The sequence below is a fragment of the Silurus meridionalis genome, chromosome 13 (assembly GCF_014805685.1).
Source record: "Silurus meridionalis isolate SWU-2019-XX chromosome 13, ASM1480568v1, whole genome shotgun sequence".
Lineage (NCBI taxonomy): Eukaryota > Metazoa > Chordata > Actinopteri > Siluriformes > Siluridae > Silurus > Silurus meridionalis.
Genome location: NC_060896.1, coordinates 10,300,203 through 10,328,059, shown reverse-complemented (window position 1 = coordinate 10,328,059; position 27,857 = coordinate 10,300,203). Strand labels below are relative to the sequence as shown.

Sequence of the window (27,857 nt, the reverse complement as noted above, 5' to 3'; positions counted from 1 at the left end):
ATGCAGTTTTGCATAGGGAACGTGTTTGCTGAGGGTGATGAGTGACTCATCAATTGATTGGGACTTTCAGCCATCGCAGGTTTTCCAAATAGGAAAGTAAGGGTCTTATTGTGTCCACACACATAGAGCTTGCTAAATACACAGGCAACTAAATTATTAGTCCTCTAAATCACTCCAATCTTTCACTCAAATGATTAAAAACCTGGCTATCAATTAATTTTAATATATACACAGATGGGTAACGAATTAAAGGAGAAACCGGTAGTGCCCTAATGCTGTGGCAAATTGATACAAAGTTCTTTAGACTGATCATCTTGATCTTATGATGGAATATTTCTATTCTGAAGGGAGTGGTTAGTTTTAAGGATCACACTACAAACATGTACAAGGCATGAGAACTGAAATAGTTTACCAGATATAATGATACGTTTAAAAAGACCGAGCATGTTGGACATTAGATTATTTCCTGCTTAATAAGTGATGGTTTGAAGGGTCTCTTATCAAGCATTTGCTGGTTGATAATAGTCCACATATTACACATGACTCAGTTTCAGTGGTTGATGATGAAGTGTAGTTTGAGTCCATAATCCTGACAATTAGTTAACCTTTAAATCTATGCAAACTCAAAGCATCAGTCTTTGTTCCTTGTTGATTGTTTTTCTATAGAGCCAATTCAGATGTCTAGACTAGCTGATAAGATGCCAATGTAATTCCTCCCATTCCTTAAATGTACAAAAAGCAAACACACACTTATATATGGAATGCTGATGATGAAAGTAATGATAGTGATCATTATGTTTGCTAAACTGCTATCACTTCACTTGGTAACAACCCTTCAAACTCTTATCACCAGAGAGCAACCAGGATTTTTGTCCTATTCAAACTGGTGGATTTGTCACTAAAGGGTGCAGTCTTTGCTCGTGGTAGACTACCTCACTGCTTTACCTCCAATCCTTTTAGATTAGTTTGAACACAAATTTCTCTTTCAACTCTCTGATCTAAAAACATTACACATTATGAATCACTGTTAGTCGTTATTTTTTTCCTGCTGTAGGATTTTGCCAGTTATTATATGGGCATATGTTTGAATGACTGAGCTGCATAGGCAGAACAAACTCACATGGGTCACTGCCTCCGTGCTAATGCATTCGGTTTCAGCGTGGCATTGATGGCATGAGTGACAAATATAATTTGCACTGATGGCCTGAAGGATTCTAATTGCATGAAATGACAAAGACGCAAGAAAATGAGAGACCCAAGCACGGCTGAGGAAGAGAAGACAGCTTCAAGCTGCTGCCAGTAGAGAAGCTGATTACTTGATTTATTGAATTTAGATGCAAATAAATGACATTAAGCATGTACAGGTGTGCCTTTCTCCAAAGCTACACATCCACACACACCCACACACACAGAGCCACACTATGGCTGTAAAGATTCCTCGAAGTAACTCAAGTAATTCGATTACAAAAATTCATCAAATCAAATTATTTTAGTATATTTAACTAAACTAAACTAAACTAAACTGAGTGTCCCACGGACCATTATTACTGATGCACCACCTACTTAACTCTGGAGCACTCTGGACAGGTAAACACAGAAGATGCTGCAAAAGTAAAAATGGAGGAACAAGGAGAACACAGCAAGGGGCGAGAAGATTCATATGGAAGCCAATTTCTGCCACACTAAATAAAAAGTTTGCCTAATTCCTAATTCATATAATTTTAGCCAATCGGGCAGCTTCACCTCTGTAGTGTCAGAAAGCTTTACTCATTGAAAAAAAATAGGCTACAATCAACAGAATCGCATGGGATAAAACTAAGCCTCCGATCACTGGAGAGAGCTCTGTCTAACAATCAGCTCTCAAGAAGACGAAATGAGATGACGCAGAGGAGGCTTCGTTCATACACCAACAGCTTCAAACTTTAGGGCGACAACATGATTACCAGTGGATGCACCAGAAATGTTGAATGTTTACAAGAAAAAAGTCTGAAAAAATGTGGTGGAAACGGACTTCATAGGATTTAGGCCAAAGAAAGAGACAGAATGTTTCCAGAGTTTGGGGTTAATTTCAAACTAAAACAATATATTTTTATGTATGATTTTTTTTTTTATGCATATGTTTGTATTTGCATTTTGATGTAATATGGCAATTAAATGCACTAAATGGGTTTAGTTTTGACAGATATTCTTATATGCAATTTCAACAATATATATATATATATTTTTTTTTTTTCAAGAAAAAAATTACGGTAATTTTAATAGACTCGACTTATTTTTTCTTTTATATTTATTATTGATAAGTACTTCTTATCCGATTACTCGAATAATTGTTGGAATAATTGGTAAAATATTTGATTACTAAAATAATCAATGGCAACAGCCCTAACAGACACACACACACACACACACACACACACACACACACACATACTGTATTCCCTGTATATCAGCCAGCTTTCAATCACAGTTCCAAGCAAGGCATTTTTAGATTTTAGAGGGGTTTTTTTGTGCGTTGAAATAGAGCGCACCACCAAGAGGATATGAAACGCGCTCCGTGACATTTAAACTATTAGCATTTTAGAGCATGGAGGCCTCTTCGGACAGTGGTCTTCCTCTTCACACACACCACCCTATTGTTCACCTGGTTTTGCTCTCTTCTCTCCTTTATTTGCTGGTCCGTTTCATAGTTTTCCTTGCTCAGTGTGCTGGAAAAGCTTAAACAAACGCTCAGTCCATTAGGAAACTGACATAACAATGGACCTTTGCAGCACATCATTAGCTTTGTTTGAGTTTCTGTGAATGGGAGGCACCTTTTAATTACACGTCCACTCAAAGCAAGTGCGACTGGTGAAATAGGCGGACTTGCTTTAATGACCACTTTTAATGACCTAGATGAGCTCATTGATCGGGAATGGAAAAAATTAATTAATGAAATAAGTGCTACGTTGTACTCTGGCTACTGTTCTGTGACAGCCGCAGCAGATTCCAGATTGTTATAATGGGTTGCTTTGAAAAAGGAAGGGGTATACAGCGGCTAATTAAATGGCCTTCGCGTAAAGTAGATTTTTAAGAGGATGAATAGGGAGAGTGTTGTTAATGTCTAAACAGGTCATCACTCTCAAAGAGAGAGAGAGATAGAGAGAGAGAGAGACTCCTCCAGTCACTGGCAGTTTAGTTAGTTTGTGTGCACACATAATTTGTTTTTCTTTTGATTGATTGAATTACATTTGAGCTACAGAATTAGCAGCATGTATTGCAAATTCATTAACAGTGTTTTAAATGCAGTGCAAATTATATAAATGACAAAGGCAGCACTGCAATCGCAAGCTTTAATACAATCGAAATAGTTTCTTATGAAAGCAGATTGTGTGTTTAATATTTTTTGTCTGTGTTTTGGTGTGCAGGAGATCCTGGGTGTCGGAAAGATGACACCTTACAGGTCGAAGAGGTCCCTTTTGGTGCCACCCATGTTTGTGCCTGAGAACCAGCGTGCACCTTTTCCCAGGTCCATTGGAAAGGTAGGATTGTAAGAACACACACACCTAAACACACACAGACAAATATACAGTACAAGGCATGAGTACTATAATATATATTATGCTTTATCTACAGTGTAAATGGTAATTTTGTGCTGAATGAAAAGATATAACAGTTTCATCAAAGTGCTGCTGAATTCTCAAATTTGATTGGTCAGAAGGTATAAGCTAATTTTCTATAAGATTAGCTTGGGCAGTATTCCTCACTGCAATTTAGTAACAAACATATCTAAACATTGAAATAGTAATTTTATATATAAGAAGAGATTTATTTTATGAAACTGCATCGCACCGTCACATCTTGGATTAGATCCTTGTAACAGTCATTATTTCTTTTTTAAATAATTACATTAATAAGGCAGTCAAATACACCAGCATAACAATGCCCCTGTGACAAAACCAGCTCCATGAAGATACAGTATGGTTAACATGGTTTGTAGTAGAAGATCGTGAGTGACCTGCTGTAGGGCTCTGACCTCAACTCTAGTGAACACCCTTGGAATGAATTGGAACACTGACTGAACCCCAAGTTTCCTCACCTACATTACTGAACACATAAATAAACACAAATTTTACAATCTCCACAACCACACTTCAAAATCTAGTGGAATATCCTCTCAGGAGAGTGGAGGTTATTATAACAGCAAATGGGAACATGTCTAACGGGATGTTAAAAAACACATGAATCTTGGTGTCAGGTTTCCACAAACTTTTGTCTCTATAGTATACAATGGATCATTTGATAGGTCATGTATTATTTTTTGTAATATCTTCGATATCCTTGTCTATTATACTGTATGCCTAGAAATAATTTTTTTCTAAAAGAATATTTTGAATTTAACAGTGAAGTAGGACGCTTAGACACTTAGATGTTTCAAACCCCAGGCCTCAATGATTCTCATCAAATCAGACGGTTCTCTGGTCATTTCTGAACAAAAAAGAGAAAGAGAGATAGAGAAAGAAATAGACCTCATTTGATTCCCATTGAGTATTTGTCCAATTTGGCAGCTGCCCTTGTTGGCCATTGTCATAGCTATTAGGGAGAATGAGGGGAGAAAGAATTGAGATCCAATCTGAAAGCTTTCAGTGTTTCTCACAGGAATGCCATCAGAACATGAGGCTGTGCTTCACCTCATTTATTGCTTTAGACATTCTGCTGCAGGTCTTTAATGTCATTAATAGCACCATTTCTAGAAACGATCAGCTGTCATCATTAGCGCCCTCAAAGCTTTTTTCTGGGTCCAGCATGGAGGGTGACCTGTTTTTTTTATACAGATACATAGAGTCCATATATATTCCATTTTCACACTTAGCACATTTGCTGCAGTCTGAATCTGACTGAGAATCTTCCTAGCGACCCTGGTCTGGTTTTAGACTCGATTATATCGAACCTTGTTGTATTGGCATTGATGATCCATTGATGACAGAGTGAAATTCCCCTGAAACTATATTGAAAACCTTTTATTTTTTTCTATGTAATTTAAAAAGATCTAGGAATTGTAAAGTATTTACAAGAAAGAAAGTATTGTATGTAATATCCAGGATTCTGCACTATTTCTGGGCATCTATTTTAATGTAGGCAAATGTGTGATATTGACCATGATAACTGCTTTGTATAAAAAGGTCAGATTTTTTTTCTTGCCTAATCTCTTCTATTGAAGCGTGTTCAGACGGCCCCCTCAATGGTTTTGATCTGCAATGGATCATGAGGTTTGTGGAGTCTGTTCCAGCTCGAGTGCACGCTGTCATTAATAATAAAAGAGGACAAACCAAATACTAAAAATCTCTGAAAATCTGTGTGAATGTTCCAGAGATTCTACTGTCCACTCAATGTGTTATAAATTACAAGTTATAATTATTTGTAATTTGTAAATTGTAAATAAAAAATGAATGCAAAATATTTACATTTTACATTTACATTTACATTTGCGGCATTAAGCAGACGCCCTTATCCAGAGCGATGTACAAAAGTGCTTTGAGTCTCTAGCAATGAATAAATTTACACTGGTACGCAAGATAACAAACGCTATAAAAATGTAACTCTTGAAGTCTACAGAGCAAAATAGGACCATATAATATGTCTTTATCTCTAGATATACAGTATAGTGTTTATGTGTGTTTGATGAAGAAATTATGTTGTATGTGTGTGTGTGTGCGTGTGTGTGTGTGTGTGTGTGTGTGTGTGTGTGTGTGTGTGTGTGTGTGTACTTGCTGTGAGACAAGATTCTCCCACTCGTGTTGCTTCTGAGTCCAAAAGTAAGAAAAAGAAAACAGAAAACAAAAGCATTCATACTATAATAGTACACTGAAGAGAAAAACTTCTGTGGTCTTTCTGCCAGGTTTTGTGTTGTGGTACCCCTTCAGGTAGTGTGAGCTTCTTTTGAGGGTATATAAAGAGTGCACTTGGAGTGTATTCAATGAAGCTTTCTCTATAGCAGCTTACAAGAATAGTGTTAGAGAAAAGCTTGCATAAGATTGAGTTTAATTTACGCTATTCCTGATGGTCACTTTACAAGTAAAAGCATAATATAATAATATATCAAAAATGTGATGGAAAGCAGCATTGTTTTTGTTTAATTAATATTGTAGGTGTGTGTGCGTGTGTGTGTGTGTGTGTGTGTGTGTGTGTGTGTGTGTGTGTGTGTGTGTGTGTGTACTAGTGCTCTAGGCAAAGCAGCCAACCTCATAGCTCTTCCCTTTGTAAAGCATGCTATCTTTCTGTCAGATGAGAGAGGGTCAGAGGTGCTGGTTTGTTTCTTCTTCTATTTTTTTCCACTTCTGAATTAATTTCCCAGACATTGCCTATGGCAGGAAAGAGACCTGTCGTGAGCTGTCATATAGCAGCAGGAGGTCTCCAGCCAACCTTTCTTAAAAACGTATTCTTCCTGTGCAGGGTCCAAAGATAGTGAAAATAAATATAACAAAATGAATCGAATGTTCAAAAGCAGAAAACAAAATAAATGAATTATTGGCTGGTTATTTGTGATTAATATTATAATATCATCATAGTGATATTGTAATATTGCATTGAGTTACGTCATACATTTTCAGTAGATCATCTAGATCAGTGTTGCGGTCTCACCTGGATATGATGTCAGTCCATCACTAACCCAGCAACACATACACACCCTGACATACCTAAAGGCACTTAAGTATTGCACTTTAGTATCATATTTTTGGCATGAAACCAGAAAAGCCAGAGGAAAAGTACATGACACAGTATGAACTGTATTCATATAAAACTGTTTATATGAACATTTTCATACATGAAATTTGGTATTCATTAAAAAGATCCTGCAATTTCAGGGCAAAAGAAGTTCATATCCCTGTTGTGCTGCTGGATGTGTGTAAATGTGTTTACAAAGATATTGACTTCAAACGAGCAAATTCAACTAATACCTTATCCTTAGATTACTATATTTTTGGATATGCATTCTCAAGATCCTTATCTATCGATTCTAAAGTATCAAGAGGATTGATTCTATAAATTATTGATCCTAGGTGAGATTTCTTAAACAAGTAAGCTTAATAATCTCTTAACGTGAATAGAAGCTATTTCTTCTCTTGTTGTGCCTCCGTTCATTGTATAAACGAGTCAGCATTCTGTCAGTCATACAGGTATATACATTAAGACCATGCCATCATCTATATGAAAGGTGGGAGAAGCAGAAGAGTTGATTAGACAAAAAACGTCAACATTCTATTTGGTTTTTTTTTTGTTGTTGTTGTTTTACAAAAACCTAAAAAGAGGAAGATAGTTAAAAAGACTTTATGTCACAGTTTGAATATGGCTTGTGTGACTAATAACTTCAGATTTCAGTCAGCTGGAAACCACAAATGTCAGCAACCACCATAGCCATCACATATGACCAATCCAGACTTAAGCTCCCAAACATTTCACACACTTCAGCATTGTTTCTCCAATCCACTTTTTTCTGTCTATTCCTTGCCCTCTTTTCTCATTGCTGAACTGTTTCGTCTCTGTTTTTATGTCTTTGTTTTGCTTTTCCGTGAAGCAAAGGAGAAAGAGTTTGACAAAACAGAATTGTGATCGGCAGAGAGAGGAGAAAAGTAGGCAGAAGTACAAGGAGATGTGGCAGCAGGTGAAGAGGGGTGTAGCAAAAGCCCAGGATAAGGCATATGAGGAACAAAAAATAGGATTTGTACAGATTGGCCAGGCAGAGGGATCGAGCTGGGAAGGATGTGCTGCAAGTTAGAGCAATAAAGGATGGATATGCAAATGTGTTGACTAGTGAGGAGAGTGTGTTGAGAAGATTGAAGGAGTATTTTGAGCAGCTGATAAATGAGAAAAATGAGAGAGAAGGTTAGATGGTGTGGAGATGGTGAAGCAGGAAGTGGATAAGATTAGTAAGGAGGAAGTGAGAGCAGCGATTAAGAGGATGAAGAGTGGAAATTTGGTTGGACCAGATGACATGAAGCAGGGAGATGTTTATGAGAGATGGCAGTGGAGTTTTTAACCAGGTTGTTCAACAATATTTTGGAAGGTGAGATGATGCATAAGGAATGGAGATAGAATGTGCTGGTATTGGTTTTTAAGTATAAGGGAGATGTGCAGACCTGCAGTAACTACAGGGGAATACATTTGATCAGTCACACCATGAAGTTATGGGAAAGAGTAGTGGAAGCCAGGCTGAGAGAAGAGGTGACCATCTGTGAGCAACATTATGAATATTATTTATTATATCCCCAGCCACTCTCAGTGCCGGTCCCAAGCCCGGATAAATGGGGAGGGTTGCGTTAGGAAGGGCATCCAGCGTAAAAACATGTGCCAAATCAAACATGCGGATGATCCGCTGTGGCGACCCCTAACGGGAGAAGCCGAAAGAAAGTTTATTTATTCTATAATTTCATGCTGAGAAAGAGCACCACAGATGCATTATTTGCTTTGAGAATGTTGATGGAGAAGTATAGAGAAGGTCAGAAAGATTTGCATTGTGTGTTTTTGGATTTAGAGAAAGCTTAGGACAGGGTGCTGTATGGTGGTACTGGATGAGGAAGTCAGATGAGGCAGAGAAGTATGTGAGGCTGGTGCAGGACATTTATGAGGACAACAGGAGGTTGGACTGCATCAAGGATAGGCTCTAAGCCCTTTTCTGTTTGCAGTGGTGATGGACAGGTTGACGGACGAGGTCAGACAGAAGTCTCCATGGACTATGATGTTTGCGGGTGATATTGTGAATTGTGGTAAGAGTAGGGAGCAGGTTGAGAAGAGCCTATAGAGGTGGAAGTATGTGCAGGAGAGAAAGGGAATGAAAGTCAGTAGGAGTAAGACAGAGTACATGTGTGTGAATGAGAGGGAGGGCAGTGGAGTGGTGCGGTTGCAGGGAGAAAATGTGGAGAAGGTGGAGTTGTTCAGGTACCTGGGGTCAACAGTGCAAAGTAATGGAGAGTATGTTAGAGAAGTAAAGAAAAGAGTGCAGGCAGGGTGGAGTGGGTGGAGAAGAGTGGCAGGAATGATTTGTGTTAGAAGGGTATCTGTGAGAGTGAAAGGGAAAGTTTATAGGACTGTGGTAATACCTGCGATGTTGTATCGTTTAGAGACAGTGGCATTGAGTAAAAGACAGAAGGTGGAGCTTGAGGTTTTCATTGGGCAGGATTCATTGGATGGACAGGATTAGAAATCAGTTTAGTTGAGGGACAGTGCATGTAGGACAATATGGGGACAAAGTGAGAGAAGTCTGATTGAGATGGTTTGGTCATGGGCAAAGGAGGGACATGGGGTATATCGGTAGGAGAATGCTGAGGATTGAGCCACCAGGAAGGAGGAAAAGAGGAAGACCAAGGAGGTGGTTTATGGATGTGGTGAGGGAAGACATGCAGGTAGTTGGTTTGAAAGAAGCAGACGTAGAGGACAGAGTAGTAGAGGACAGAGTAGTAGTACATTAGAGTAGTAATGGGAGCAGCCGATAGAAGAAGTTTTGTCTCCCTGACAAAACTGTTTGCCCATTGCCTGACCATTGCTTTTTTATTTTACCATGACTTTGCTTTTCAAGCTGGATTATTCTGCCTTTGTAAAAAAAAAAAAAAAAATGTAAACTGCGTCAACGTAAACTGCACTTGCATTCGCTTTCACAGGTTTCTATCACATTATATGACAATATTTTTTGAATGTGTTTGTTCAGTTAGTACTGGAAACTATTGAATAGTACTACTGGTAGCTTTTAAAAACTGAATAAACTAAACAATTGCACAGAAAAACAATTCACGTCATGTTAGGTATTGGTAAAGTTATTGAAATGTATTGTGAAGGCAGTTTTATATATTTAAAAAAATATTTTAATTTGATTAAAAAAAAGTTATTCTATTACTCTAAGCAGTAAAGAAATGCCTGAGCCAACAAAAGACTATGAATAAAAGGATGTATAAAACTCAGTTTGACTTATAAATCGGGTCCTTTTTTTTTTACATCATATTCTTTTAATGCCATGACACTTCTAGCATGTCAGGTGAGACAGCAGTTTCTCTATGTGCTGTGTTTATTGTGCATGATCACCTTGATAGGTTGTAGATATTTTTTGTCTCTTTTGTTTCCATTGCACACTCGTTTCTTTTCACCTCAATCAATTCACATCTAATTCACCTTTTCTCTAATGTGTCTAAACATTTGAAACTTTGCAGGTGCTGTCATGCTGTCAAGTAATATAGATTGGTAAAGCATGTATAATCGGGATAGATTTAAATCTAAATGGATTTTTTTTTCTTTTTACTTACTATATCTATGCGTCTATGCTTTGCCTTTTAAGTTTTGTGCACATCGCTAAATGGGCTTCAAATGCAGATGAAATGGGCTTGTGCCTGATAATTACCAGGTGATTAGCATTCGCTTACATTCTTCCTCAAACTTTATAATTCTGTCAAGAATGTTTTGATTGAGAAATGCAGGCTGAGTTTAGGATGTCTTTGGAATAGGTAGCATTACATTTTCCCTTTATTCGAAAAAGGATTCCCAAATCTGTTCCAGCATGACAATTTGTCAAAGTCCAGCTCCATAATGATATATTTTATTGATGTTAGGTTATAGATGTATATGTTATAGAGCTCTGACCTCAACCCTATTACACACCTTTGAGACAATTTAGAATGCTGACCTTCAATTTAAAATGCACCCCAGACCTTCTCACCCTACATAAGTACCTGACTTACTAACGCCCTCATGGATGAATTAGCACAAATCCCAACAAGCATACACCAAAATACAGCACAAGGGATGTTTAAAAAAACCAAACAAACAAACTAAAATAATTACATTAAAAACTCCTATCTGCATCATAGACCTTGAGGTCCTGAGTAAGAGATGCTCAGCACGATTGTGACAGAACTGACCCTCTTTAACCTTCTTTAACCTTCAACTTTCTATTACTTTCTCATGTGCTTCTTTCTGTTTGTCTCTCATACTCTGTCTTTCCCTCCTTCACCTTCCTGATCGCTTCTTAGTGACCCTGAATCAAGAAGCAGGCTAATGTGGCTATTTTATCTGACTCTGCAGGTACGAGTGTGGAAAAAATAGATTTTCAGGCACGAATAAAACTCACTTGCTTGTGCACTCTGCGCTCATCACGAGGCACCTTTTCAAGTTTAACGACTCCGGCTTTTGTCTTATTGATGAGGAACAGCGGAGGAAATGTTCCATCTAAAAATAATCGACAGCGATGAACATGCCGGCTTGCTCTGCAGTAGAAAGTGTATGTTTCATTTATTACACATTTACTTGCTCAGTCTGGGGAAGAGGTATTTTACTTTTTAGTGGATTTGTCTTGTCTACGGTCTAGTATGTGAAAGGGCGCTAGGGAAAATGTCATATGTTTGAAAACTTTCATATGAAAGTTAGAGAAAACTGCATTGAAAGACCTATTCCTGTTCCAGTGAAGGACAGCTAGCTATCTTACATTAAAAATCTATTTAAATTCTAAGTTCAGCATCAAGCTGGTTTCATATCAGATTTTTAGGTCTGTGAAACAAATGGCAAAAATATTTTTTTTGAAACCAGGAATAGACTATATGAAGAAAAGTATTGGGACACCTGACCTTTTTAGCTATATATGATTGATCCCCAGACTGTTGAAACATAGTTGGAGGCACACAATTATTTAAAATGCCTTAGCTTTAATTTTTCTCTTCGGAAGGTGACACAAACCTCCCGCATGACAATGCCCCTGTGTACAAAGCCTTGAATATAAAGGATGGAATGGAATATCTTAAATGGCTTGCTATAGATCTCTGACCTGAACCCTACTGAAATCCTTTGTGAAGGATTGGAACAGTGATGATAACAGCATTTGGGGAACTAAATGTTGAAGTGGATGATCAAAAAGCACATACCAATCTTATTGTCAGGTGTTCACAATCTTCTATCCATATAGTATATTTATAAATTATTAAGCTTCACATCAGGTGGTTCTTTTCCTCCACTTCAAGCATTCAAATCATGTAATGGACACAAAGCCATGGATTATCCTATACTCATATTTACAGTGCCTGTGTATCTGAGTTGACAGCACTTAAGACTCTTAATCTTACCAGCATGGGTTCAGGTCCTACATTTGGATCCCATACTGGGCAGAAACAGTATGGATTAGTGTTCACGGACGATTGCATTCAAGTGATAAGAGCAAAACGAGTGTTAACTATGAGTACTCCATGTATAATAAGTCCAACTGCTTAGAGTAGCCATGATTTGGCATCTAATTGTTGGTACCTAGCATAGACACAACATATTTACAATGCAGTGACTCTCGTGTGAAAGAGTTAAACTGTGAAATGCTTCAGTTGAAAAAAAAAAAAAACAGTCTTACTAGGTTTTTGAGAAAACGATATCACATGGTATTGTATCAGCTAAGAATTTATTAACTTGATTGATATTTTGTTATTGTGCTATCTCCACATATTTGGCTACAATGTGATGTATCACTTTGATTATAATCTTATCACTTGCATTAGACAAACTAGAGCCTGGGTTGTCGGCCTACCTCCGTCTCTGCAGAGTGTATTCTAAGTGCCCTTCCCTGTTTTGATGATGTTGTGATGGCACAGGAGCATTGCTGACATATTCACGTTTCTGATTAGAAGCTTAGGTGAGTCTGTTTTGCCATCTCTTGTAACTATCCACAAACTTGCTCACATTTTTATATTATGCCTCCATATGCTACATGATCACTGCAGGCAGACAGCCAAGGCAAGGTTAGAAAATAAATACAAACATTTTCACATCGTTTCGGTAAAAGTATCTATGAGTTTTTAATCTAGAGATGTCAAAGTATATTATTAGTATGAAAGCACATATTTTCCATGTTTCTTTGGCTGTTTTTCAAAAGTCATGGAAAGGGGGATTTTCCTGATCATATCACATATAGTTTATCAGCAGGGCTTTTGCAGAACCATCTGGGGGAGAAACTTCTAACATTTTCTATGATGTTTCATTTTTATAACCCTTGGGGTTCATAGGGGTTCATTGTTTTTTATGGCGGTTATCCATGACATTTAAGTTGAGCAATAATTAGCAGAAAGAAGTATATTGCTGCTAGCCAATTGCTGTGGAGTTCTGCAGCACAATTAAAGGTGTATTCATTCATACATCCATTCCTAGTTGTGTACAGTAACAAAGTATTTTTATTTTGTTACTGCAATTCAGTAAATTATTTTCAATTAGATCTATTATATCAGACTTCTTTCATTGTATGAAAATATATCATGTTCCTCTACGTTCCTCTCCACTTTGAAACAAATACATAAATTGAATTCAATGAGAACCATATAACCTCTATAAGTTCTCCACAGAGTATGGGTTCTCTCTATGTGCCTGTAACAATAGAAAATCTAATCTTGTAATGCACAGGAGAATTTAACAGTGAATTTGCATACATTATTAAAATATAGTTATCATAGACTGAAGTTTTATTTTTGAAATGTAAATACATTCCAAATCTAGTATGTATGTACTTTTCCTCAAGTAGAATTGTAAAAGAAAGACTTTCACTTACGTTTATGTTATTTGGCAGACGCCCATATCCAGAGTGAATTACAATTTTATTTAATTTATACAACTGAGCATTTGAGGGCTATGGCCTTGCTAAAGATCCCAGCAGTAGTAGGTTGGTATAGATGGAATTTAAACTTACAACTTTCCAAACAGAAGACCACCATCTTAGCCACTGTGCTACCGCTTCCACTAGCACTACAACTTAATATTTAAGCAAAGGATTAGAATTTTTTCAAGTACAGAAATGGTATACTTCATTCACCGCAGTTAATTTTCAGTATGAATGAAGTTTTTACCCTGATCAGCATTGCTGGGGATCCAGAGCCTATCTTGGGATTACAGCCTAGTCCATAGCAAAGCCCCAAACACACATTAGAAGCAGTTTAATATAGCATATAGCAGTTTACTTGCTGGCATGTAAATGTAAATGGCATGGACAGTACCCTGAGCTTGGGATCGAACCATAGACCTGTGCAGACACCCTTTCTCAGTTTAACTCACAATTATCTCATTTACACAACTGAACAGTTGAGGATTAATGGCCTTACTCTAGGGCCATTTGAGATTTAAATTTACAATCTTCTGACCAGAAGTCCAATGTGTTAACTGCTGAGCTACTCTTAAAAGAGATACGTTTTTAACCTTGTCTGGTCACCTGAGCCTCATCTTTCCACCTTTCTTCCGCTTTTTTCTTTACTCCTGCTCTTTTTGTACTTCTTTGCTCCTTACGATTCCTTCCACCAGTCTTCCTTCTGCTTCCCCTTTACTGTACCTCACACATAAAACTGTGGAACAAAAACATACCATATCTAAGTCTAGTGTGTATAGCATTAAATCTCTCAGTGTGTATCTGCCTCAGGCCTCACTAAATGACTGTGTTAATTATGCTCACACGGACACAAAAGCAGCTCTTCATAGCGCTCTGTTCTCCTTGATCTTGACTGTTCTCCCGAGGATGAGACATGAGGTATGGGGTGAATCGAGTTATTGCTGCATTTTCCATGGTGAAGCTCCCCAATGGATCATGCTAATGTGAAATTCATGCTGATAAGAAGAGCTTTAAGGAGGGGGGAAAAAAGCAATAAAGGACAGATTTGCCATGATTTCATGCTTGCCGTTATATGACTCTTTGGAATTAGAAGAGATTTAACATGGGACCGTGCTCATGTGTCACGATGCACTTTTGCAAATGGAGTGGCTATTCACCTCCTGATGTTCCTCATTGCTGTCCTGTAGTGCGGCCTGTCTCTCTGATCTTGTGGTTAATTATAGAAGTCACTCTTGCAGTTGATTTTTTTCCTGCCCTTCTCTCTCTCTGCAATGCTCTCAGCAGGGATATTTAATATTTTATTTTTTTTCTTGATACACATTTACATAAGGTGACCTGGAGAAGATTTTCATAGTGCGACCGCCCTTTCCGCTGAGCTGAGTCTTCTGCAAGACCGTAACATAAGTATTTTTCAACTCAGTGCTCAAAAAAAAAAAGTTTGGTCAAGTGTTACTTTTTTACTATTCTCTGCAATCAGGGTCAGAACATGAATCATTTCAGTTTCCTCTCAACATCTTTAAACTGATTTCCAAATTGCTAAACCAATCAGCTGGACTAATTCCCCAATTGTTTTAAACTACTGAAGAGTTGATGAGTGTGTGTGTGTGTGTGTGTGTGTGTGTGTGTGTGTGTGTGTGTGTGTGTGTCAGTGTCATCAGCAAAGTAGAAGACAAGGCCAGTGCTCTTTTCTCTCTGCTATCCTAATAACCATACACCATCTGTGGATAATCAGAATCAACCAGCTTTTACTGCTGATTGCCATTAGACTTCCAGCTTTGACCTCCTCCTGACAAATATTTAAAGCACAGCTGTGTGTGTGTATATGTGTGTGTGTGTGTGTGTGTGTGTGTGAGAGAGAGAGAGAGAGAGAGAGAGAGAGAGAGAGTGATTGCACTTAAGGAAATAATAAAATACTTGTAATGAAATGCTGTCAATTACTGAATCAATAGTAAGACCGTTTGTAATCTCTCTTCACAGTTTATTGGAGATGTGTTTATTCCGCACAAGTACTAAATTAAAACCACAAAATTAACAAACATCAAGCCAAAACAAGTTAATTTTTTAAATTTTCACTACGATTCACAGACCAATACACAAAAAAAATCTGAATTTATTTTCATAATTATTATTTTCTAATTTTCATATACATATATACATGAATAAATTTGTTATATTATTGTTATTGTTATTACTATTATTAATATTATATTACTTTCTGTTCCCTTTTTAACTTTTCCTATAAAAAATAAAATGATTGTATGTTAGTAACATATATAAAATGTAACATAGTAGAGCACTTTCCAGTCAGAAAAAATAAATTAATAAAAAAGAATACAAAAAAGCATAATAATTTAATTTAATTTAATTTAATTCATTTTAATTGTATAGCGCTTTTGACAATGAACATTGTCTTAAACAAAGCAGCTTTACGGTGGCGACTGTGGCAAGGAAAAACTCCCCGAGATGGCATAAGGAAGAAACCTTGAGAGGAACCATACTCAAGAGGGAACCCATCCTCATCTGGGTTGCACCGAATGTCAATAATAAAGGCTGTCAGGGTTTTCCTGCAAAGACACGAAGAAGTTTGACATTCAGAGTCTGCAGAAAAAAAATATTGACAATTGACAAAAACCAACAATAAAAGTGCATAAACTGTACTTGTGGCTACTAGTGCATTTACAGCAAATACTGTTCATTATTCGTTTATTAGTGTTGACTACTCTTTATAGAGTACTTGCACAGGTACAGGTTTGTAATTTGCACAGGTACACTGGGTACTGTTAGATTGCAGCTCCACCGTGACTCCGATTCCCAGCAGGCACTGCAGCCTCTGACTTAAAATCCCAGAACACTCGCACATATTCCCACTTGCCTTCACACATCAACTGATTGAGCACACCCATGCTCAATCTCACACACACACACACACACACACACACATACACACACACAAAGGCACACAAGCACACATATTTCTTGTCTATAAAGTCTTTCTGAAGTATACACTCAATGTGACTTACTTCCATGATGTTACCAAGCCTTTTCTTTACTTTGTTTTGCCACACCATTGTCCTCTGTTGTGTGTTTGCGAATCGCCAGACCATTGCCTGTCTTTTCGACATATTTTTGATTCTCAATTGTATTTGCCTGCCTTATTAAAGCTGCATTTTCCTGCATGTGTCTTGCATTACATAACAGCTGCAGTGGGTATTGAAATGCTTGTGATGATGCTCAGATTCAGGCGTTGACAAGGCAAGCACTTAGATGTGAACAAACACAGATTGAGGTATGAACAGTTGAGATGATGCAGTGATTCGAGTTATTAAATAATTCAGAACATTAGATACAATTACAATAAATATGAACAGTAAATCTGTAGTTATTTCTAAATATCTGTAAAGTTGCACGCTTGGGGAGGGATCAGATCTTCAGCGGCCAGTGTTAGATACAAGAGATTTGTTATGAACTTTCCACTCGAACCAGACTGTGTGTTTGGCAGAGATACATGTGTACATTGCATTTGTAGTGTAAACTCTAATGCACCTCAGTGTATTGAGGCTAGTCATGATCAGGTTCATGGTTTTCAAATTGAATTTCAATAGTTTTAAAGAAAATTAATGCCCAGCCATGATGCTGTTTAGGATTGTTGTGCTGATTTGATTTTTGTTGTTGCTGATTTTTTTTTTTTTTTTGATTGAGTTTGGTGTTTCAAGCAGTACAAGCCATGTGAAGGCCTTAGAATCTGTACATTACTGTCATTGCAAGTAACACTGAATTGTCTTGTATTGAGTGTTGTTTAAGTCAGTGTGTTGTTCAGGTCAAACAAGGATTGTTCTGGTAATTTTTCAGGTAATATATATATTTCTTTCAGGTGAACAGCTTTTTCTAGGATGGTTCAGACGTACTGACAAATCTTTCAATGCTGAATCTTTCATGGCATTAGTTAAATACTGGAATAGTGTAAAATGTAGCAGGGGAGAATGTCAAATAATAAATGCAGTTTATGTGGCAGATTATATTTTGTTAAAACTTCTATTTAATATTAATAATGATAATTTTCAAAAACACTGGTTTTCATATTAGTGTCAATATCGACAATAGATCCTGAAAGTAATGGTATTAGATCATAGAGACAAAGTCATATTGCATCCATAGCTAACAGAAATGAATTTTGTCATGGCTTTATGTTGTTTCCCATTGATGACACCATCCGATTGGGCAAAGATTTTTAAATGCTTAATGATACAATTACTTTTAAATATGGAGATTGCAGTTTAAAATAATGTTTTTTATGATGATTTTATTTTTCATTATCCCACACAAAAGTACAGCAGTCACTGATTTGATACAAACTTTGATGCTAATATTAATACTTAAAGATATTTATTTTTGCTGTTCTTTGACCAGTAAAAAAAAAAAAAAAAAAAGAAAACAGGCTATAGACTCAGTCTGGATGTTTTTTTCATACACTTTGCTTTCTTTTTGTTAACAGCACCTTTCAGTGATTGATGTATAAATTGTTTAGCCGAACTAAAGCTGTGCAAAATGTCACACAGCCTGGTGTTGACAGTACATGTAAAGCTTTTATTGACAAATCCAGGGTCCCGTGGTTTCATTAGAAAATGTTGTCTGACAGCTAAATATACACTTTGTACAAGTTTTGATATTAAGCAAGTAGCGTTAAGGCTGGTTTTGAAGACAACAAATGGCTTCTGGCACAGCTGGCGACCCACTCTAGTGACAAGTGGTCAGTAAAGATGCATTTAAAACACATCAGCAGAACCTAAGTATGATTATTATCCAATTACCCAAAATGCATGTAAATATTAGGTCTAAAGGAATCCTTAAAGATAAAAAAAAAATAAAAATAAAATGATAATAATTGGGGCACAACTTTTCCAGCCATTTGTGGTGCTTCACCAAACTGTTACACAAAGTTGAAGGCACACAATTGTATAGGATGACACTGGATTTAGTATCATTACATTTTTCTTCATTTGAACTTGAAAACACAAATCTGTTCCAGCCTGACAGTGCCCCTGTGCACATGTAGAGCTCCATGAATCTATGGGTTGGAGTCAAAGATCTCATGTGGCCTACTAAAGAGCACTGCCCACACTGGCCACGTTTGGGATGAATTAGAATGCTGACTGCACCCCAGGCCTCATCAGTATCTGACTACTAATTCTTTTGTGGCTGAACGAGCACAAATTTCCACAAGCACACTCCTAAATCAGGTGGAACATCACAAGAGTGGAGGTTTTTACAACAGCAAATGGGGACCAAATATGGAACGGCAATGGGAATCACATGGAATTTTATGGTCAGGTGTCAACACACTTTTGTCCAAATAGTGTATCTATAAGGGGACGAATGCAAAAGGAAACAATGTAATGGTACAGTGGCAGCTACTGCAGAGCCAAATATCTTTTAGCCTATCATTTTATAACTAGCTTTCATTAGTACATTAGTACAATAGAGAGCATGAATTTATAAAGCGATATAATGAATTATAAGTATGTTTTTGATTTATTATTGCAGGGCGATATCCAGCCAAGCATCATTCGAACCAGAGAAGGACTGCAGCATAAATAAACGCAAAAGGAGGCAAATTGAGCTCCAACCCATGCCTCATTAGTCTTCAAAACATAATAAACATGTAATAATTAGCAAGTCTGCTCAAATGATCAAAGCCCCTGTTATGACAGAATACATTTAGAAAATGAGAGCATTCGACACATAGACCAAGCTACACGCCAAGCAGGCACTCCAGGAACAAATGGCAAGCTGGCTAGATGCAGAAAAATTAACTTGCAACGTTTACTTAAGTCTCTCTTTATTAAGGCTCAGGAGAGCAAGAAACTTCTCTTACATGGTTACTTTGGAATATAGCATTTTCATGTGCTGTGCTTCATATTTTTTTATATTTTTACATGCAGCAGTTTACTTAGAAACCTCTTTTGGTCACTACTTTTATGATTTTCTATTAGTGGCTAATTAGCATGTTTTTTTTTTTTGTGCATGAGGAACATGGAAAATGTTGCTTTCAATATTTTTTTTGGTGCATTTATAAATGTCTAGTCTCTGGCTTGATGAACTTCAGTGGAACCTAGTGTTCTCTTCTGCTTTTAAAGTCCATCTGCTTCAACTTTATATGTTTTCATTCTGTGATGCTTTTCTACTTAACATATTTGTAATGAGGGGACATTTGAGGCACTACAGACTGACGGACAAACGGACAGACAGACAGACAGGCAGGCAGGCAGGCAGGCGGGCAGGCAATTGATAATGTTACAGCAGAAATTTACAGATTAGCAAAAAACGCAATGTCAAATAAAGATATGTACAATAATAATAACTACAAGTAAAGTAACAATAACTAAAAGACAAAAACAAATGCCATGGATTTTGTGTGTGTGTGTGTGTGTGTGTGTGTGTGTGTGTGTGTGTGTGTGTGTGTGTGTGTGTGTGCATGCAATTGTGTATAAATAAGATAATAGCAGTTTCTAAAATCTCATTCCAGCCTCAAACCAGGTGCCAGCAATGCCACTAAGACCTGATGATCACATTTTCCCCCATTTTAATATTTCATGATTATTACCTGAAAATCTTATATGATATATCTTTACATGCATTTTTTTTTGTTATAACAGAATATCTAAATATGAGCAAATATTCACCCCAAAATAAGTTTCACTTGGAGTGTGTGGATTCCATCTCTCGCTTATTGATTGCTGCATTGTGTACAACGTCAGAATTTGCAGCTCCTCCTTGCTGTCATACCCCCGCAGTGACACCAGCCTGCTTCTCTTTTATGTTCTCTCTGCTTCTAATGAGAGCTGATAGAAATAGGTGAGCACTTCCCGATAGACTGAGCTCGGCATGCCTTTAATAACTGAGAAGAAAGCTGAACAACACTGTGTGTGTGTGTGTGTGTGTGTGTGTGTGTGTGTGTGTGTGTGTGTGTGTGTGTGTATGCGTGTGTGCGTGCATGTGTGTGTTTAGTGTCACCACGTGTGGCACATGTGCACTGTAAATAGTATAGAGTGCAGGAAGTGACAATTGATCCTCCCGTGATCCATTGCCACAACATCTCAACACCTTCCCCGCACCTCACAGCTAGCCTTGTTCATTCTCAAGCTCTTCTCTCATTCCCATCCTGTCTTCTCAGGGTTTGAGCTCACCTCAGCTCCACTCTTGTCTCTATTCTTCCATCATTATCACCTTCGGCTCCTTGCTGGCATCTCATCAGTCCTCCTGGGGTTTGGTTTTTCTCCAGCTACAGCTCTGATTCTTTCTCTCACTCTTTGCCTCCTCCTACCTCTGCAGAAGCTCATAATGTCTTTAATAACTCAGAGAAAGAAAAACCTTTTTTTTATTGTTACGACAAATCGATAGAAAGGCAGTTTGCTGTGTAAAGCAAAACAGGAAAACAACTTTGTGCATACTTCTACAACAACCACTCCTAAGACAAGAACATGGCCTCTACGAGGTCTACTAGAGAAAGAAAAGAATGAAAATGACATAGGAATGAGCAGAAACTACTGTGAGACTGCTGCAGTCTTGGGTAAAGTAAATAGGAGGCCATGATGGAAAGGCACAAAACACAATTGAGTAAAAAATTACTACTGCAACAATAAAATACTGGTTCAAGTACAAGTAAATCAGGTCAACAAATACAAGTACAAATTAAATTGTATACAATATATAGACAAAAATATTGGGACACCAGTCTTTTCCAGCAATAAGGGGGCTCTGCCTCAAACTGTATCCACAATATTGGGGCAAAATATTATAAAGGATGTATGTGGATGTGGAAGCATTACATTTTCCCTTAACTTAAAACTTGTTCCAGCATTACCCTGCCCTTTTGTACAAAGCCAGCTCTATTAAGATATGATTTACATGGGTTGGAGTAGAAGATCTTAAGTGGCCTGCTATAGAGCTCTGTCCTCAACCCTTATTAATACCTTTGGGATTAATTGGAACACTGACTGCACCCCAAGCCTCCTCACCCTGCATACTAACATGCTTGTGAATAAATGAGCACAAATTTCAACTAGCACACTCCAAAATCTAGAGGAACATCTACCCAGAACAACAGAGCAAATGGGGACAAAATGAGAAATGAAACTTAAAAAGCACATATGAATCTTATAGTCAGGTGTCCACAAACATTTTGTGAATAAATGTGTGCATAACCTACTGTACACTAATATCAGCATTAAAAGTGCTTAACAAGAGTTCCAGATAATAAAAAAAAGTTTGCAGAGTTTGTAATTAACTGTGATAGTATAAAAAGTGCACTAAACATGGTCTGGGAATAAGGAAGTGCATAATGAACATAAAAAATGCTATTTCCTAGATTATTATTTTAATACAGTTTGTTTATAAATGTGGATTTTTCTATTCACTGTAGTTGAATGGTTAAATGTAGCATGCAGTGGTTAAATGAGTGTGTGGGTACTGCATCAAATCTACTATCAGCCTATAGTCATTACATAATATGTAATGCATTTAAACCGCCACTTCAGCCAACATAAAACTGCAGTAAAATAGAAGTGTGCCTGAGGTTAACAGTTATAACTGGGGAGTTTTAAAGGGTGCAATGTGGCCCACAGCTAAGCAGAGTTACTCTTACCACATTGTTGATTATTTTTAAAAAACTGTTCCTCCGACTCCACAACAATCTGATAAAAAAATGTTTTTGGCATGTCTTATATAATTTTTTCGGATAATTGTTTCTTTGCTGTAAAATGTCCACAAAACAAATTATGCTATAAACACTCATCACTCTCTCTTTTTTATTTTTTTTGATACTAATAAAACAAATATTCAGCTTATTATGTTACCAGGAAACAGCAAAGCTCTCCATCCGCATAATAGTTGGAGACAAACTTACAGTTACACTCTTTAGTCATATCCGTTTTTTCTGCCCACTTTATAAGGAACACCTGCACATTCCTGCAGTTATCCAATCAGAAAATCTTGTGACAGTCAGTACCTAAATGTACTAATGCCCTTGTGGTTGAATGAGCACAAATCTCCAAAGATCTAAAAAATGTAGTAGAATATCTTCCCAAAAAATCAGAGGTTCTTATAGCAGCAAATGGGTACAAAATATTAAATGGGATGTTCAAAATAAGCACATATGAATCTTTTGGTCAGGTGTGCACAAACATTTGTCCATATAGTGTATATCACATTGCTACAGTATATTAGAATTTGTACCTGACTTTGTACATTAGTTCTAACTGTGATTCAGAAAGTAAGTAAAGGATACACATAACAGATTTTTGGTGGAGTGTTTGTGGGCTGATGGCTGAGGGTCATAACAAAACAACAATCGCATCACCACTGCTTAACTCCCAGCCCTCCCCAACTTTTCCATACATTTTCTTTCAGTATGAAAGCATGGTTTGGAGTGTGTTATCCATCTTGAAATGCTGTGAAATTATGAATGATTACATTGTTTGATTTGCCAACAAGTAGTGGTTAGGATGCGGCGCTCTCACCGCTGCGGCCCGGGTTCAATCCCTGGTCAGGGAACCAACCCCAGCCGTTAGGGTTGCACAAGCCTTAGTGCTGGTTCCAAGCCCGGATAAATGGGGAGGGTTGTGTTAGGAAGGGCATCCAGCGTAAAAACATGTGCCAAATCAAACATGCAGATGATCCGCTGTGGAGACCCCTAAAGGGAGAAGCCGAAAGAAAGTTTTACATTGTTTGATTTGCCAACAAGTAGCAAGTGACAATTTAGTGGTGTTTTTCTTTTACATTATTCTTTCACCAGCCTCTCTCTCTCTCTCTCTCTCTCTCTCTCTCTCTCTCTCTCTCTCTCTCTCTCGCTCTATCAATTTCCAGTTCAAAGTACTTCATTGGCATGATTCTTTATATCATAATAATGATTGATAGAAATAAAATCCAGACCCATTAATAACAATGACAAAATGACAAAGTAAACAAACTCATGAAAGTATATTGTGCAATATATTTGCATACAGTAATGAAGTACAATCAAATTTAATTGCTATAAATAAAAAAAGAACATCAAAATAAATGTAAAAAATAAATGTAATCTCTTTCTGTTACTCACTCTATGGCCATGCTGTTTGAGACTTCAATAGAGCTGTGGTATAATACGGTTTATTCTATATATTGTACATTATGTTTGTTCAGTACTAAAAGCTGTTTAATAAGCTGTGTAATACGTGTTTGTTCTGTTTGTTCTGGTTTCCTCTAACCTGCCGCCTCCTCCTGGAACGCTTCTGACCTTCCCAGTCTCATGTAAGTACTACAGATCACATATAATCAACCAGATTATACTGTGTTTGTGTTGTCACTTACTATGCCACGGAAATAAATTGTGGTTAACCATCTTCATTAAAACCATAACAATGTCATATTAGTGTGGATGTACACGCAATATAAACATGCCAATATAATCACTCAATCTAATTTGTTCCATTGAAATGATGAGGCTAATCGTTCCTGCTCATCTACACTCATTCTTTACTGATTGAGTTATTTTTGAATAGGAGGCCATTGTTATTGTTGCTTCTTTTTTTTTTTTTTTTTAGAATGTGAATGTTAGAATGTTGAATATTGAATTTCGTGTGCATCGTTGCTGCAGGTCATCTCGTCTGATATGAAAGAGGACCACATTTTTCGATTGATGGGAAAAGGGGCTGATCAGGATCCGAAAGGTGTGTTCAGCATCAACAAACTCACTGGAGAGGTTGCAGTGAGTCGTGCTCTGGACCGAGAGGCCATAGCTTTTTACCATGTAAGTTAACTGCACATTTACATATATATGGTATAGAGACACTGCCATTGACAAAAACACAAGAGGCGGAGCTGGAGTTGTTGAAGATGCTGGGATTGATGAGGATTAGAAATTCGTTTACTATAAGGATCTTACAGGTAGGGCGTTTTAGAGACAAGGTGAGAGAGGTGTGATTTAGATGGTTTGGTCATGTGCAGAAAAATGACATGGGGTATATCGGTAGGAGAATGCTGAGGATGGAGACGCTAGGCAGGATAAAAAGAGGAAGGCCAAGGAGGAAGTTTGTGAGGGAAGACATACAGGTGGTTGGTGTACAAGAGGCAGATGTAGAGGACACATTTATATGGAAATGAATGATCCTCCTGTGGCAACCCCTAACTGGAGCAGCTGAAATAAGATATATCTAAGATACATATATAGAAAGACTCAATATTGATTTCATTTGATGAACTGTGACTTTATTTTGGTATAGTGCCATGAAGGCATAAAAAAAAACCTTGACATACACTGGCCTCCTTAGTTTACCCGGATGTCATATGCACTGAAAGCATCTAAATGTATGTTGATTGTAAAGCACAACTGGATTAACCTTTTAGCTTTTTACCCATCCTGTATTATTCAGCATATACATGCCATTAATAATATTCAAGCAAATGTGACTCCAGACAGAACAAACCAGGCTGAAGTCACATTTTAGGTAAGCACACTTGCTTATGTTATGGTTATACAGTAGATAAAGTGTTTAATAACATATATAAATACAATATATACATATATAAATTCTTTACTCCAAACCAGAATGTTTACTGTAATTCTAGCATTTATATATGCAGGAGGTGGTAGCTAAGTGATTAAGGCATCGGCCTTTGGATCCAAAGGTTGTGGGTTTAAAGCCCAGCCACACCAAGCTGCCCCTCCTGGGCCCCTGAGTAAGGCCCCTAACCCCATTGCTGCTCAGTTGTATAAATGTGATAAATGTAAGTTGACAAAAAATGCTAAAGAGCATTGTTTGTGCTTTTACACATCTGACAATTTAAGATAGAGGATGGATTATCTATTCTATCTATTCAGTACAGTCAGTAATATATATATATATATAGCCCGTTCCAGTCGTATAAAATCAGTAATTTTCTTAAACATAACAACCTGACAGAAAAAAGCCCCCTGGCTACAGCAGATGACGAGAAAGATGATGTGTAGCATTTGATTTGGCAGCGCAGTTGATCGGACAGCTTCTTTCATTTCAGACCTTGGTTCCTTGTAGTTGTCCTTTGTTGCTGTTCTGTTTTGGGGCATTCGAACTAATAAAGTGTTTGAACAATCCGGTCATGCTTGCTAGTCATAGTTTTTTTTTTCTTTCTTTTTGTTCTAAGTATGCATTGTTATCATTCTTTTTGGCTTTTATCTGGGGCCTGAGCATAAGTAAATGGATATTTCAAAAAAAATAAAGTTTTTGGGCCTTTTGATTTAATGCATTATGGCTCACAGACAAAAAAACGTTTTGAAAATAAGATCAAATGATCAAAGTATTTTCATTGTTTTTGCTGGAATAATGTATGATTTTGGGATTTGGCAGATGCCCTTAGCCGAAGCGACTTACATTTATCTCATTCATACAACTGAGCAGCTATGGGGTTAAGGGCCCAGGTGTGGCTGGGATTTAAACTCATGACCTTCTGATCCAAAGTCCAATGTACAATGTTTAATGCCTTAACCTCTAAGCTACCATCAACCCACTACCCACAGTTTGTGGTCTGTAAATACGTATAGTACATTTTAACTATGATCATTATTACACCATTTGTGCAGAGGCATCAGAGCTGTACTGTTTTTGAGATTTGCTGTTTTTCTTTTAGAACTTCTGTGTTTTACTACATTTTGTATTTTCTCCAGCTCAATACACCTGCTCTTGATATTATACCTGAGGTGTTTAAAACACAGTTTATGGTAACAGTTTATACCCGGTCTTGTGTGTATATCTGAACATTCTTGATTTGAGAAAACATCAGGTTAGTGTACAGTATAACAATATACAATACTGTGTGTGTATGTGTTGGAAGCTGCCTGTGTGGTAGCGTGTTCAAAATTTAGGTGGGATCAAAGCCCATGCTCTTGCGCACCACTTGACATTTACATCTCTCTATTTGCTGTCCGCACACAGCCCCGCAATCACGGCCACAACCGGCAGCACTCATGCATCAAAGCCTGCCATATTTGCTGTGATGTTATGAATGAATGAAGGTGACCGTGTCTGACTTTACATGCACACATCTCTCTCTCTCTCTCTCTCTCTCTCTCTCTCTCTCTCTCTCTCTCTCTTTCTTCCTCCCCCCCTCCCTCCCTTCTTCCCTCCCTCGCTCCCTCTCAGCTGGATTGGCAGGTTTGCGAGTGAGTCATGAGTCTCAGTTGTGGTTAAAAAAAAGCAGCACCTCTCTTGGAATGGACTGAAAGCCCTGCTTCCTTAATAGCATATTTTTGTGCTGCGCTACACACTCTCTGTCTAATCAAACAGATGGGCTTGTTCCCTTGCTCTCTTCTTGGCCACCTGACATACACACATGCACACAAGCACACACCCCTATCAGACGGCCACACATTGCCTAATTCTGTGGCAGCAGGAATGACTGCGTTTTTCTGTCTGTTTCCTGTACAGGGCATCAGGAATAATTACAGTTGAGCTAATTCCAACTCATTTTCTAGCAGCAGTAATCATCTTCTTAGATGATAAAGCAGATCGGAGCCAGTCTGTACTCTCTGACGAATGTCATGTCCCAGTCTTCACACAGCTCCAGAAGCTCTAAACCCTCCAGTGCAATTCTGATTCTCTTAATACCCAGATGTGTGAGACTGAGCGTGTGTGTGTGTGCACGCGCTAGGGATCAGCTTTCATGCAAATCTGGACATCTGGACTTTAATTGATGTTTGCTACTATCACCCATAACTGTGATAAAGGGCATCACTGCCAAATTTTAAATCGAGGGAAGACAGAAGACGTGGACCGAAGCATTAATTTGTATAAAAAAACTGATTCGAGATCAAAATGCAGACAGCCATCATGGTGCAGCTGGCGAGTTAGAATAATTTATATCTGCATTAAAGACCAGAGCTGGTGAATAATCAGGGGTTTTTACATTTACAGCCCATATTTTCCATTTGGTACAGTAGTGGTGAGTAAAGCATGCGCCTAGAAATCCTTTTAGGAACACATCCTGTAGTGGAAAGCGGAACATTTTCTACTGAAGGTCCAACTAACCGTGCAATTGACATCTTTGAAGCGCTTTCTCTTCCTGGTCACTGTGTAATTATGCTCTTCACTGTGCTATTCATGGCCAGAGTGCTGCTGGACACTAGGCCGTAATGATAAAAGCCCCATTATTGCACCAGTCTGGAGTCAGGCGTCTATGTCATGCCTGCTTAATTCCCTCTAAAAGCTCCTTCTGCATGTGCTCTGCTTTGTTTGAAACCATAGAGCAGCATGTAGACGGTAGAGCT

At 37.7% G+C, this 27,857-nt stretch overlaps 1 protein-coding gene across 1 annotated transcript in view; it reads left to right on the top strand.

Moving 5' to 3' along the window:
* The window catches only part of cdh13 (cadherin 13, H-cadherin (heart)), a 376,372-nt gene that overhangs the window by 144,716 nt on the left and 203,799 nt on the right, over window positions 1-27,857 (top strand). Inside the window, exons 4-6 of the mRNA XM_046865279.1 lie at window positions 3,405-3,518; window positions 23,861-23,866; window positions 24,213-24,365. Of these exons, the coding sequence (XP_046721235.1) occupies window positions 3,405-3,518; window positions 23,861-23,866; window positions 24,213-24,365 (273 nt within the window). The remainder of the gene's footprint in view (window positions 1-3,404; window positions 3,519-23,860; window positions 23,867-24,212; window positions 24,366-27,857) is intronic.